The sequence below is a fragment of the Battus philenor genome, unplaced genomic scaffold (genome assembly GCF_028537555.1).
Source record: "Battus philenor isolate CCGP_79_NKW_IND1 unplaced genomic scaffold, ilBatPhil1.0.hap1 SCAF_5, whole genome shotgun sequence".
Classification (NCBI taxonomy): Eukaryota; Metazoa; Arthropoda; class Insecta; order Lepidoptera; family Papilionidae; genus Battus; species Battus philenor.
Genome location: NW_027181715.1, coordinates 1525753 through 1541540, shown reverse-complemented (window position 1 = coordinate 1541540; position 15788 = coordinate 1525753). Strand labels below are relative to the sequence as shown.

Sequence of the window (15788 nt, the reverse complement as noted above, 5' to 3'; positions counted from 1 at the left end):
TCATTTGATGTTGTATATCGAGAGATAGCTTGACCATGTTGTGATGATGGTGGTCGTGTTGAGTCTGTAGGGGCGAGTGTGAAAGACTCTTCCGAACTAGTGGTCCGGCCTTGTCCTAGTAGCCAATGATGACGGGTTTTCCTGTTTTATATGGAAGACGTGCCCTGGTTTCTGGGACTCCTGGGTAGGTCTGGGTGTAGTACGATAGAGGCCGATGTGCTTGTGACAATGGGTCCACCTGTTTGATATGGGAACGTACCCGGGTTTCACCAGAAACCCGGGCATCAGAGGTACAAAAAACGGAGTCCCAACTCCTGGGTAGTCCTGGGTGTTGCGCGATCGGTGTTACTCTGTATTGATGTGAATTGGTAGACATCAGTGGCTGGAACGTACTTGTCAGCGAGCGTGCCGGCCTGTTAGGGTCGTGTACTGTTTGGTGTATTCCGGATGTGACCGAGTGTCGATGCGTGTTCGGTTACATGTGTTTACATTTGTTAGGTCTCAATTTCTTGGTATATATCTAAGTGTTTTGCCTTTGTCGCCAGATTGATTTTCTATTTGAACTTAAACTTGATATGCGAAGCAGATTGCAGTTTGCACTATTTATGACGGTAGTCTTAGTGTAGTTTTCTCATACAGTATGATATGTAAAGCAGCGACAGAAATCTGCTGTAGGATAACAAAGTTTGAGTTCCTTAAGGCTCGGGCCGCGATATACTGCAATTTCTTCCGATGTTCTCTTACATCGCTCAGGCGGATGCTCTATGGAGTGAATTCCTCTAGGGGCCTTTTCGAACTTTTCTAACTTGGTCAGCTAACATTACTACCACTTTAAAAAGTGTTAGTGCTGGGAGAAGTGGCAGAAGAAACTCCAGCAAGGCATTCTATCTTACAAAACACTATAAGAGAAGTCAACCTCCTCTGAAACACAGTTTTGTTCGACATACTAAGGCAAGTGCCTTCAAAAACGCAGCGGCAATGGATGATGCATTTCGAGGAACCAAGTCACAATAGGATACCGCGTTGACAGGATAACCCTATCGACAAACTGCGTGCCATCTGATTTTTGAGATATACAGGATGATTGTTTATAGGTGTTATAACTTTTGGAGGTTGAATGTTTAGCTTATTTGCTGTCAATGAATGTACGGTACACCCTATGCAAGAATCAATGGTTTCAGAAAAAAAAAAATAACGTAATGATAATGTCACTACCGTAGGTTGGAGATAGGGAAACGCAGATTCGATAAAAATACGCATTTTAATGTTCTAGAGTTCAGGCAACGAAACTAGCGAATCTGCCCACAGCAGCACTTCCCTGCTGTTCTCAATATGAGTTTTCGTGGTTTTCACTTCTTCCACATTTGAGAATGTCCCCAGTATAGGCTTTTATAGTCGTAAACGGTGTTCTAGTATGTAATAATTTTGATATTGGAAAGTTTGAAATTAATGACATTGTAAATTTTCTTGCAAGCCAGCTGTAGTATGAAACCTCCGCAGTCGTTACAAAACTATAATTAGAATAGTCGTTCTAATGGATATTAGTTATATCATCTTCTTGAACCTTATCTAAACATTTTGTGGGTGACAGCTATATTGACGTTTCTTGCTTTCGTGATAATAATATAGCAAATTTTTAAAATACGGATTAACATTATTTTTTGTTCTCTGTCCCGGCAGAATATGTACTGCCAGGAGTTTTTTGCGTGACGCATTCTGGCAGAATCTTACTAATTTACACAGGGTGATTGGAAATAAATGTAACATCTAAAAAGCTTTTAACAGACAAATCACCCTTTGAAAATTGATACTAAGTTGAATTTTGGTTTATACCGTATTTACAAAAATAAATAATCAAGCTATAAAAATACAGTAGCGAAACGGCAATATCATTGAAAAAAGGTGCGGGTTTTGAATACAGAGCGTATAATTTTTTTTATCTTTGTTATGCGCAAAATTTGTTTTCTGCGATATGTTGTCTTCGTATCTACCTCCAGCTGAGATATTGCATATTTTCTGAACGATCGCTTGCTACAAATCAATCGCTATTTATTTACGTAATACCTATTTTTTTCAATTGTCCAATGATATCGAATTGATTATGATAAAAGATGCAAAACAACATAGATAAATAATAAAACACTTTTTTTTTAACTTATCTGTCACACGTTTCTAATCGGTTATTGTGTTCTATCAAGAAGTTCAAATAAAGGGTATAATGTTGAAGGCCGTTAAGAGTTTTTTAATAACATGAGACAAGAAAAGTTCTGAAAATCTAAAGAAGAAATATTCTAGTGAGATCGAATCGGATTTGCTGCAGGTAATTAAAGTATACCTTAGGTTTTTTATCGTTTTTCTTAATCGTATATTTTATCTGTAATCATGGGACTAATCATTAACTTAAAAAAAAAATATGAAAAACCTTAGAAAAAAAGAGACATCGCGTCATTATGTCAACTGATAGACGCCCACTGCATAGGCCCCATCAAAGATGGTCATGGTGAACAGACCTTCGACTTCCCGAGACATGATGACGTCGGTCTACCTAGTGGGTAGCCTACCCACGCCGCGTCTACTGGCTCCTGGTCACAATTCGAGAAACTTTCGGCCCTAAAAACCGTCAGTGGCATGAGCGAGCGAGCCCCGTACACAGGCACTTCAGATGAACATTTATTCCAGCTCTGTTGGTATATAGACATTTTGCGGATCTCGTCATCCTAACACGCAACACAGTTCTGAGCATAGCTCTAAATCATATCACGACTTTAAACACATTACTGTGGAATACTGTTCAGTCGGATATTCCAACTCTCTTAAAACGCTAAGCGAGAAAAGGACCAATATTTAGCCACTTCCGCACATGCAGTGGTAGTCGTGCAACTAAGTGCACCGCTCGCCAGCCCGCTGACAAATGCGCATACGACAAACAATGCGAACTACAAAACTGCCGCCGTTAAATCACTCAACACGTGTTTCACCCCTCCACGGGGCATCTTCAGGAGTTATGTTACACCGATTAGTACCAAACACAGAGTGAGCTCAGAAAGCAGAGAGTGAGTTTTACCGGGTAAGGGAGTTATTCAACTGAAACATAAAGCTAAACTAAACTGAAACGTAAAGCTAAAAATCATTTAAAGCCAGACCGCTAAAAAACGTTTAAGAAAATAAAAAAAATAATACTGTCGATAAATTGAAGAATATTTTTTAAATTTAGAATACCGTCTGTAGTAGCATCGACGCTTACAAGTTTATGAGAATAAAAAAAAAGACTACTTTTGACATTTCGTTTGAGGTAAATAAACCTATAGTGATATTAATCGTAAGATTATTAAACGAATAATAATTTTAATATCGAGAATGTGTCTAGACGGACAGTGTGTTTATTTTTTGATGCCGTTATATACACATTCCATTGGATTTAGACACCTTAGTAGCTTTTAGTTCGCTTAATTGGAGAGGGGATCTCTACTTGTGCATCACTCTACATGAGTTTAGTATTAATTTAATATTATCACACCAGACACATTCGTATAATGGCTCGACTGGCTATTATTACCAACATAATTATACAACTTTTTGATCACAAAAATTCTTTGTCGACGTTAAACACAAAATCTTACTAAAAAAGCTACATGTCCTATCACATAATAATTGTGAAGTATCCGTAGCAATAAACGGGTATGAATTTAAAATATTTATAACGAGGTCAGGAGTGCTTCAAGGGTCGCACTTTGATCCTCTATTTCTCTCTCTCTCCCTTTGGCAACGATATTGTCAATGTAATACATTATTTTCGGTTTAACAGTTCTTTGTTGTGAGTCTTATTTGGGTTGCATTTACACATGGTGCTGTGAAATTAAAACAGAAATAAATGTTGTTAAAACATAAAATTTTGACTCTGACTCTGCAGGGCATAGGGCTTCCCCAAGATATCAATGGGGGGATATACCGTAATCGTCACGCGCGGAAGAGGGGTTGGAGATCACAAGGTATTATGGTACGCGGAGGATGCTGCTGCCCATCTTCTGGAAACTTATTTGTGAGCAGTGGTAATCCTATACAATTAATGCATAAATTAGAAATAATAAGAAATAGATCCTGAGATTCAACCAGCGAACTATGATCGAGTGTCAGTCCTCTGAGCTAAAATAACCCACGTTCATAATGATCTAACTGGAAGATTAAAAAATCTCTTCCCTTTGTCTACTACATTATTGTGTAGAAATGGACCTCGCTAATAATGTTCGTGGATCTGGTATTATATTTTAGGTTTACCTTTTTAATTTAACTAACATTTTATGATTAATAAACCAGTTAAAATGCTAAGTTTTTAACATGTGTATAACTAAAAATACAAAATCTAAAATTACTTGAAATCGCTTCTGCAGTTCGTTTTTGTATTTGGAGCCAGCTGGAACCTGTTAGGAAGTTCACTCGCGGTGGATTGAATCCGTTCAACGTTCTTTTGTTAGGTATCAGGCATTTTTAAGTTTTTGGATGAATAGCACAAGTTCATACGAGGATTTCTTCTCGTCCAATATGTCTTGAGAAAGTCTACGATTAATGTGTGTTACCAACAAAGACTTATGGCGCTGAAACGTGATCTGGGCTTCACTGGCAGGATCATAGTCTCTCAACGAACCGTAAAGAGAACAATACCTTTTTTATGGTACTCGTTTTTGGGAGCTTCCTGTTCCCGCTATCAAATTGTGAGGTCAGGCACTGTACATTTTTGAGTAAATTAATTATTTCATTTATTTCTTTATTTACAGTTATCCTCTTTCCTTCACAGTATCTTTTGTCCTTTTTTTACTTTCATCAGCCATAAAGTCTTTCACTCCTTTGGCGTTCTTATCATACTTTCAACCATTGCGTTTCATTCATTCATTCCATTTCCAAAATATTACAATTTTTATCCTTTTATTATAATTACAATTTTCTCATCACATTTACTTATTTCCTATATTTTGTAATCATCTCTTACTTCTTGCTGTCAGGTCTATGCTTAGAATATCTCACAAATTCCTTAGGGGGAGAATGGAGACGAAGATGAGTAATTGACTTAGCCAAGAGAGGAAATCTGCAAGTTTAAGTGAGAGCAGACAGGCCACGCAGCGTACAAAGTAGATGATCGCTGGTGCTTGAAGGTGGAGACCACGGGCCGGCAATAATAGCGTAGAACGAATTATTGTCTTTATTTCATTTTAAGTTCTATTTTTAAATTCGGTAAAATATTTTTCGAGTATGTTTGTGTTTACACCAGCATTTTTCAACCCTTTATGTGTCATGCCCAACCTAAGTCTTTCTAAAATCCTTACGCCTCCCTATGTTAACATATATATTTTTATTTTAATCGTAAGAGAGTCCACTTTCCAAATGCCTCCTGGTTTACACCAATGATGTGAGAAAACTGACACAGAAAAAGAATAAGAGTGAGAGGGATGTTCAGCAAATTCTTATGTATAAATTGTATTTAACAAATACGTTTTCCAATCTTATTTTGTTTCTGAATTTTGTTGTGTACAATTTTAAAGAAAATTAGTGATACCTTTTCGATAAAAAAAATTGTTTGTGTATGTTTTTATCAACGCAACGACCTTCTACTCGGTGAGTAAGCATTCACTATGACAGAAATAATGAAATCAACTCGGACGCGTCAGTGTGTTCCTGTCACTAGACCGAAGTTGTACTTGATCGCGTTTGTAATGTTGAGATCCCTCACTGGCGTATCAAGCATCGTAAATTCAGCAAATAATTGTAAGTTAACTTTTAAATAATGTCAGTAAATAACCTATAAATTGTTAAAAACTGATATTGTGTTCAGTGCACACTATTGCGTCATAATATACAATTATAAAAAGTTTTTTTTTTCATTATTATAGTTTAAGTTGATATTTGACAATAATTTTAAAAAAATATTCACATTGGAAATAATTTTTATTTTTTTTATGTTTTAATAGAAGTTTTAATTAATAATATAGCTTTAGACCAGTCATCGTCGGTAATTAGAATAGGTGAAGCATTTCCTAGAAAATTACATCAAACGTATAATTTTAATATAGTATTATGAAAATGAGAAATTAAGGTTAAAATATTTTTTGCATGGATGTAATTTGTTAATTGGTGCTTTAGTTACTAAATCTTTATCAATTTAATGATTTAGATATAAATATTGATCAAAAAAATACAAAAAATATATATAACTAATTTAAAGTAAGTAATAACAACCTGTGGAAGCATTTCTAAGAGGATAACAAATCAACATCTATAATTTGTACGGTTTGGACTATGGTTTTGCTGTGTTAATTTTTTCTGTTTATCATACAATTTAGCGTGTTTTTAAGCTGCGTACTTACTTTACTTACGTATTTATTCTGCGACTGAAATGTTTTTATAGAGGTCGTAAAACCATCAATGTAGTCATTTGTTTCAGTACTTTCAATAATAAAATTTGAAACCGTTATATTTGATATTAAAATTAATAATCATTATTCCTATTATTAATGTTAGAATTCCAAATGCGGTGAGTAAACCAAATAACGTATTCTTATTAAAAAGTTGCAAGTAACAATATATTACTTTTATTAATAAATGTAAATAGTTGCACTTTTTTTATAAAAAAAATAACTGCATTTTTTGTGATTTTATTTGCTTAGTACGTTGTCGTTAATATAAGAATGTAGTTAAATTTAATAGTATTTAATTGATTTCTGTTGAATATTGGAAAATACTGAATAAATACATGTTCTTGATATGACGTCACAATGCGAATGTCGAAAAGACACCAACTGGTCCAATCAAGGTACATCATATAAGGAATCTTCAACATCATCATTTTAGGCATAGGACGTCTATTGCTGGATGGCCCACCATATAGATTTTCAATAGGTTTTTGATTGGAAGCGGCCTGAATCAAGTGTCTTCAAACGACCTCGATAAGATCTTCTGTTCACATTGTAGTTGGATGTCGTACGCTACGCTTGCCGGTTCGTGGTCTCTCCTCTAAAATCTTCAGACCCGACCGGATATCTCCACGTAAAGCGGGGGAATTTAATAATATTAATGAACTTGAGTGCAATAAAAGACAGTAAAAAAAATTATAGGATTTTGTATTAGTTTAACTTCCTTACAGCTGTCAGAATGACGAGCATACACAGCGCATACAAGGAGGAAGTGCATGACGTGCCAATGTCCGTAATAACACGGCCTTTCATACCGGAACTGGACGAATCCAAGGTGAAGTCGCTTATGGACACAATACAAGTAAGTGTACTTTTGTTTTCCTTTAATATGTTTAAATAAACTAGTTTCTTTAATAATTCTATTTTGTATTGTGTAGTACTTATTTAATGTCGGTAAAGCAGTGGCTGTTTAACCTTGACATTTGATAGCGTTGTTAATAATGGTGTTATAATGGAGTTCAAAGCGGTTGCTGGTCGGTAAAGCAGTTGATACTTGCGCAGAATAAAGTTTTAAAAGGAATCGCTAATTTAAATAATAATTAAATGTCATTTCTCTGTTTTCCGAACAACGCATTATTGTTTATTTGAAAAATATAGTCGAGACAAATTGTTTATATATATTATATATATATATTATATATATTCTTAGTTATATATATATATATATTATATATATATATATAACTAAGAATAGTAATATATGAAGAAAAAAAGAAGTGAATGTATAACACATTTATTAGCAAAAATTTAAAACTTCTGTATCTATTTCCAATCAAACTGTATAAAGCAGTCACTATGAAATGTATTTACATTTATTTATATATGCATTGGATTACGACGGGTCAATAACTTCAGGTAGTAAAAGATAGTAGAGACAGATAGTAAATAATAATTATTTTTGCTATATAGTATTCCGAGTTTAGAGATGTGTTTACGTAGTCCTTAAAATAAATATGTACAAGACGAAGTTGATGTCAAATGTTCATGTAGCGCTTCCTCATGTAGTTGTCTGAGGTGCTACGCTAGAAGTTTTGTAAGTTCAACTTCATGAAAGAGATCCAGCTCAGATGGGCAGCATTCGAGAAGTTTCTAAACTTCTTCTCGCCCAAAATAACGCAATTTCTTAAAACGAAGGTATTTGACTAATGTGTGTCGCCAATGTTGACATACGGATACGACATGGTTTACGATAGGCCTCATAGGGCAAGAGGTCGCTTAAAGAGTTGAAGTGAAGAGAAGAGAAGTTAAGGAGAAGGCTATGTTCGGAGTTTCACTGCGAGATCGAATCAGAAATTAGGATATCTGCAAGAAAACCAAGGTCATCATTGCACAGCATTGGACGGGGCAAATCGCTCGTGCGATCGATAGCCCTTGGGACTAAAAGGTTTTCGAGTGGCGACCACGACCCTGTAGACGCATCGTGGGAAGGTCGTCCCACTAGGTGGACCCGGCAGCATAGTTCAGGTCGCGGCAGGTCGCTGGATGCGGGCAGTGCGAGACTGATTATCGTGGGGATCGTTCAGTATCGGCCGACATGATGACTTGACAGACAAGAATACTAAACGTAGTGCATTTAGATTGAGTAAATTGACTTTATAATATAAAAAAGTTGGCAATGTGAACTGTAGGTCGTAACCGTACAAAACACCGCCGAAATATAAATGAATGCATAACATTTGCATATTAAGTTGTTTTCGAAATAAAATTCCGGCGCTTATTTTTTTAAAATTTCCTCAATCGGTACAAATATTTGTGCGCAAACTTTTTTATATGTCTATACTATTATAAAAGATATACTAAAATAGTGTTTATTATTCAATTCGGTCTGGTAATAATTTGGCGAATAACTGGCATAGGTGTAAAGCCAATGATATAAGAAGAAAAAGTCATAATAATAAAAAAAGAACATTCATTAAGTTATTGTTTTAAGTCATTTACTAGCTTTATAGCAATACTTTATTCATTATTTATTACATCATCATCATCATTAACCACTTCGATACAAGCGTCGACTGTAGTCGGCGGCCGCTGGTGCATTCCCCCAGCCGGCTCTTATCTGCCGCGACATTGAGCGCGTCTTGCTCCTTAACATACTTGTAATGAGTTTTTTACATTACAAGCTGATAAACATACGCATTACATTCACCTAATGTTATTATAATAAACTGTAATTGCAGAGATAGCTTAAAATTTCTTGTTTAACGAATAAAGTCAACGCTGGGCCGTGCGCGTTCATATTACGGCGGTCGACTATAGTCGGCGGCTGATCATACGTTCATTGGTCAAGAAAAGCATTATATAAAAAATAAAAGGTAGTTAATCAACGATTTATTTAAATGTGATAATTTTTTTTTAGAAAGAAGAAGAGGTCGGTAATGTGCCTCCAATAGATATTCTGTGGATCAAGGGCTCCGAGGGTGGAAATTATTATTACAGTTTCGGCGGTTGCCATCGCTTCGCTGCGTACAAGAGGCTCAACAGACCCACTATTCCCGCCAAATTGATCAAATCCACTGTTTCCGATCTACGTACATATCTAGGCAGCAGTACACCTGAACTCAAATGATGGTCATCCAAAGTTTTTTTCAATTTAGCTTTTCACCGTTTTACTACGATTACTCAAATATATTATGTTTGTTAAATGATTGTTCTATAAGTAAAATGCGTAATTTTTTTATTTTCGTCTGTGTTACTTGTCAAGTTTAAATGTCAAAATGGCTGACATTTTATCAAAATTAATCTGACAGTTGACTATTTTAAGAAAAGTACTAAATTTTTACAATTATTACAATAATATTAGACAGTTTTTGGTCGCCTAGTTACTTAATTATCTTTATTGTAAGACATGCTTGTCATTTATTTATGCATTTTGTATAGTTTTACGACATTTTTATTTTAAAAATTGTATTTAAATTCGTTATTTTGTTTACATAGGTTAATTAATTGTTATTTATGTTAATTTTATTGCGCATTAAATTAGCATTGAAGTGTTTATAGTGTAATGCAATATGAGACAAATAGCACTCGTTTAATATTATTAAAGAAAGACATCGCCAAACAAGTTTTTATATAGATTTTTAATAGCTGAAACGTAGATACCACGGCATTATCAAACATGAAAAAAATAAATGTGAAAATAGACTTAAGTAAATTTTATTAATATTTTTTATGTCATATATTGTATATACAAAGGAAAATAAAACAAAAAATCATTTCTCCGACATTGTATTTATTTTGGAGTCGTCTTATCTAACTAGAGAACAATGAGATATGCCGAATTTTGTATATTTACAAACATTTAACATAAATAATACAAAAATACATTTATACATTGCATTCGCCTGATGGTCGCCATCAAAATTAAATGAACACAAGCTGATCTGGCACCCAATGCCTTGTGCGAAAAAATTTCACTAAAATTAAAAAAAGCGAACGTGCATGATTGCATTACAATAGAAAAATTATTTACTTCTCACGCCCTAATAAAAAGCAAAAGAAACATTTAAAATGTATACATGTTATAAATTCTCAATTTGATGATAAAATAAAATATCATGTACACATTTAATTTTATTTGGAATAACTTTGTGCAAGTTGATTTGAAATAAATAAAAATTATTAGTTACCAAAAAAACCGGCAAAATTTTAAATCATTAGGAAGTCTCCCATAAATTATATTTAAATCTTTTCAGCAAACAAATGTTTCTAGATATATTTTTGTCTTTATAATAAAATATTCCCTTTTGCAGAAACTACGAAGCTCTTTCGAATGGTTATTTCCCTCTACATAACCTTATTCTAGATTTCTTTTGACAAACCAATGTGTTCGTAATGTTTTGCCCAACTGAAAAAATATATATTTATATGTTACAACAACCATAGTTTCTCTATGCATTTTCTCTTATATATTATACTTTCATATTAACATGAACAAAGTCGCTGTTTGCGGATTCATTCGATACATATATATTTAATTTGAAATATATAAATCTACTGGGAACTATACACCTCACAACTCGGGAAATCGAAGTGTTTGTCTATCCTACTAAAACACTATCATTACATAAAACAATTAAATGTTTAATTGTTGAATTTATTTAATTATAATATTAATTGTTTATTTACAATGTATTATGCCAAATCTGGAAGTGGCCGCAAATTTAACATCACTTGTTTTTAAAATATGTAATCTGTTTCAAATGACATATAATTCATGTCAAATATCATAGACAATATTAGTCCATTTGTAGTAAAAACAAAACCGTTAATTAACTTGATACCTTTTGTTTTGAACAATGAAATTCTTTAGGTCCACCTCCTAAATATTATTAAATTTGAATAAATACATTTATTTTTCACAATTCCTTTATAAATATTCTGTATACATCTATTTATATACGGAAGGACATCTGTCATGGCATGTGTGTATATTACAACCATATCCTTTAGTGGTTTTTCATCATAATTTCATCTAAATAAAACCATTTGTGGTTAGTAAATATATTATAAATGTATTAAATGCAGTCACCGGAAACATACACTACCGTAAACACCACAAATTCGATTTAAAAGTAGAATACGAAAAAAATAGATCTTTCAAAATGCTTTAACTAAGAATTAGCTGATTAATACTCCATGGAATGCAGTACTCTGGTAAAAATATTAAAAATTGTCTAAAACAGTACAAATAAAGCAATCTAATCTTTATGTTGCCTAAACTGGCTAACTACATAATATGGCCGTTTTTTAATGGTAAAAATACTAAAGTTATTGCATATTCAAAAAAGGAACAACCATGTGGCCAATATTTATGTAAAACAATACAAAATTGTGGACGCATTTTCTATAAAAAAAATAATTTTCTGTAAAGTAACTCACCGAAAGAAGGATTTTATATATCAATATATGATTTTTTTTAAATAACTTTTCTATATAAATATGCAAGAAAAACTTCAATGTCTGTTATGGCAGCTAAAGTATAACTCTGATTTAATAGTAAAGTGATTGCATGTAGAGATCTGATTTAATTACACAATATATTTATTTAAAAAAAAGAATAAACTTTGCATAAAAGAATCTTCCACAAAACTACCTTCCACACAATAATTGTGTTTTGGCACGTAAATCTCACTATAGTTAAAAAATTAAATAAAAAGTAACGAGTTTTTGACTATTCGGTTTGGAAGCCATTGGATGTATAACATTTTATTGAGCTTAAATACAAGGTAGGTAAATTTTTACCCGCCTGCGACTACTTTCATCTAAAATATAACATTGTTAGTCAATTACATTTAATAAATTATAAACGGAGCTAATTGCAAAGTTTATTGCGTCATGTTTTAGTTGAAGTAATGACATTATATGTTCCATTTAATAGTGGCTTTGGAACATACGAGAATGTAATAGAATTGCTTCTGTAAAGTAACTGTATATGTCAGTAAATTTTGGAAAAATTCACGGCAATCTGTAAGTGCCGTCATATGTAATCCTTTTTAAATATTTTTTACTTTTATTTTAAGTTAAGTTTGTAATTAATATCCCGTGACCGTAAATGTCAATGCAAAAAATAATAAATTCAATACCGTCGAAAGGCCAAAAGCAGTAAGTCAAATTATACAATAATTAAAAAGTTACTTAAGTTTTGCAGTCTTCTTGTTTTACAAGAGTTTAACAAGGTCAAGACATGTTGCAGCTTTCTTTCATCTTTAGTAAAAATTACTTTTATAAATCAAATAGTTATGCATAAGAGTTTCTGATGATGATAAAAACATTCAAGCAATAAAAGAAAATTTTATTAAGTTGTTTGAGTAGAAACCACCGTGGATATTAATTTAAGATAATATGACTGTGTTGCATTGAATACAAGGTATATACTCTTTCCACAGTGGTACATGACCTAGGCTGTAGCTCTATGAGAAGTTCCATAGTTTAGCCATACTACTTGAGTAATATAGCTAGAAATATAAAATGTATACAATGATGATAGTTCATAGTCCAACTCCTGTATGTTTCTGTTATTTCATCTACATTATACGGTGGTATATGTCATATTTACATTATTAAAATAGATTTACGATATCTATTTCTAACCACAATATTAACGAAATAATATTATTTCAAGGTAAGAAACTGTTATTCCCGGTAAAATAGTAATGCACCTTGAAAAATATCATCGCTACTCTATTCTAGTTTTAAAGCATTTTTAGGCACCATCGAACATGTCCATAGTGCAATGATTTTTTTATAATTTGAAGAGAAGAGAGCAAACGCGCTAGGACATAGAGCCATTCGCAGTTTATAGAGCATTGGAGACGAAACACTTAAATTACAATTTTAGTGATAATTACAACTTATACACCTACACACAACGCTTACCAATATATTGACTTCATAAATATATTCGAATGTATATTTGATTATTTTCGTATCTAGTTTCATGATCGTGAATTAATTTTAATTTTTTTCGTTATAATACAAATCTTTTGTCTATCTAATAACATCGATGTCACATTTTGTACGAGAGCAATAAAATTTCTACACATAAATAAATTGAGATTTTACTTAGCATTTATTTTTATAACAGTGAACATAGTAGGTGGATCGATTTATGGATTTATTATTTGTTTTTTCCTTGTTCACGTAAAGATTACGTTATATTAAAAATCGATATTAAAATGAAATTGAACATTGACATTTTCATCAATATAATTTAAGGAAATAGTCGATGAAATCAAATTAAATAGGCTTATTCATGTTGTCTTCACGGTTCAAGTACCAAGAATCCTTCCACCTATTGTGATCACTGGTTGTTCACCATAGATTATATTCTTTTATAAGATTTTCGTTCACAATAGTGAACACAGACAAATATATCCATGCATTAAAATAGAGTCGCTCCTTAGAGAATATAATAAAAATAACTTACTAAATCTACTCTGCTTCTAAAATATCAACATTCATATACTCTTGTATGACTAAAGGTCGCAAGTCAAAGTTGCGGTTAATCCTTAAAGTATTTTTTTCAATAGTTTTATCATCGAGAGCAATTACCACAGGTTAAAAATTGCATTGTCATAGATTATAGTCAGAGGAAATACAGTTACGGGTACTCTTTAAAATATAGACAAAAATTTGGTCTCTGGTCAATGTTTTTTTAAATGTTCATGGACAAAGACAATAGTTTAAAATGGCGTTCTGAACGCACGTTTATGGCACGCTGTGAAATATCTGAATATGCGTACAACAGTAAATATTTTTATTTACCACTAAATATTTTTAAAAGTTTTAAATTTTGACATTAAATTTGATAGACGAAATTAAAGTAACACCTCTTTTGAGATCAATGTACCTTTGACCTGATACAGGTGTGTCTACATGTGAACGCACAGTTGGCTAATCTAGACCAAGTGATACCCGGCCATGTGTAACCATCCGTCTGTGCAACTTGTGCTGCCTGCACCTGTGAGGCGGGAAGCTCACACGAGGTCGCCGTCCATGGGCTGTGGGGCGAAGTGCATCTCGCGCTCGGCGAGGCAGAGCTGGCATCAGTCTAATGCGCCGATGCATTCAGGCTCCTCGCGGACACACTCCTTTGGGAAGTAACCGGAACGGTTGTCATCCTGCAAATAAGTCATTTTATAATATTGCAAATACTGCAAATAAGTAATTTATAATTTTATAATTTCTGTATCAACATTTGCCGTCCGCACGTTTCGTAAAAATTTATTCGCTTGGCTCCGGCAGCGCTAATTCGGATTACTTGGCTTGTCGCCGGCCATTTTTGACATTATCGGGAAATTATGAATTGTAAAGTTTTAATCAACTCATCACTAGTTCTCATGCGTTATCAACCCTGTTCCCTTACTTTCATGAAATTTCGAAGATATACGTCAATAAATACAAAATTTGTTTGGTATGTATATTTGTTTATTTCCATTCTCTTTGGTATTCAGTATTTTTATATCGTATGGTATGAAGCAAAACAGTCTCCAAGATGCAACGTCGAATTCGCCTTGTAAATATTTCACAACTGTAAATATGGCAATATGTAAATATGGCACAAGCACTTATAAAAACACAAAAACTTTTTGACGTGTGTAACTTATTGTTACCTAAACAAAACACCAACAGAACTCAACAGCAACAAAACAAACTCGGCGATACTATTTTGCGCGCGACACCACTGTGGTGTCGCCGGACGGCATAGAATTAAAATGTCGAACGTTGGAGGAGGCCTATGCCTTGTAGTGATCGTCAGTAGACATCATGTTGACAATAATAATATTAAAGAGATAATAAATAGTTTGGACCTCGATCCCTCTTTTTTGTTTAAAAAATTATCCAATTTTTAAAATAATTAATTAAACAATAGTAATGAAATCGATATTTTAAAATTAGATCTTAGTATGTAAATAGATTTAATGTTTATCTAATTTTTATTTTCAAAAATTTTTTTTCTTAACCTAAGACTGTTTTGTTGAATAATAGTCCAAAATGTAAATTAGTCCTGTATTTTTTTTTGATTGCTTCGTATGTGACATTGTTATGTTTGTTGGCAATCTTTAATAAAGCAGTATACTAATTGTATTATTAATTTTCATTGTTATGAATAAAAAGTAATAGTATTGTGCAACATGGTAACCTTGTCAAGCGTCCTGCCCTTCCACCACCCACGGCTGTCGCCCTCTTTGCTCAGCACGAGCACCTTGGCGCCGGGCCGCAGCGCCAGCTGGGAACCCTCCAACGGCCGGAAGTCGTGGATTACTGTCGCCACGACGCGCCGGAACGGCCAGCGCAGGTTAGAATTCAAACTGAAAAATATTTTTA

At 33.4% G+C, this 15788-nt stretch overlaps 2 protein-coding genes across 2 annotated transcripts in view; one reads left to right on the top strand and one right to left on the bottom strand.

Annotated features, from left to right (window-relative positions):
* The first annotated feature begins 5647 nt into the window (after positions 1 to 5647).
* Srx (Sulfiredoxin) lies at positions 5648 to 9738 on the top strand. Its single transcript, XM_068772841.1, has 3 exons — positions 5648 to 5757; positions 7133 to 7263; positions 9319 to 9738. Exons 1-3 carry the CDS (start codon positions 5706 to 5708, stop codon positions 9526 to 9528), a joined length of 393 nt encoding a protein of 130 aa, XP_068628942.1. The 5' UTR covers positions 5648 to 5705; the 3' UTR covers positions 9529 to 9738.
* Positions 9739 to 13632: 3894 nt separating this feature from the next.
* Positions 13633 to 15788, bottom strand: part of Vav (Vav guanine nucleotide exchange factor) — a 34642-nt gene continuing 32486 nt past the window's right edge. The window contains exons 15-16 of the mRNA XM_068772188.1: positions 15604 to 15772; positions 13633 to 14581 (exon numbers count right to left, since the gene is read on the bottom strand). Of these exons, the coding sequence (XP_068628289.1) occupies positions 14507 to 14581; positions 15604 to 15772 (244 nt within the window). The 3' untranslated portion in view covers positions 13633 to 14506. The remainder of the gene's footprint in view (positions 14582 to 15603; positions 15773 to 15788) is intronic.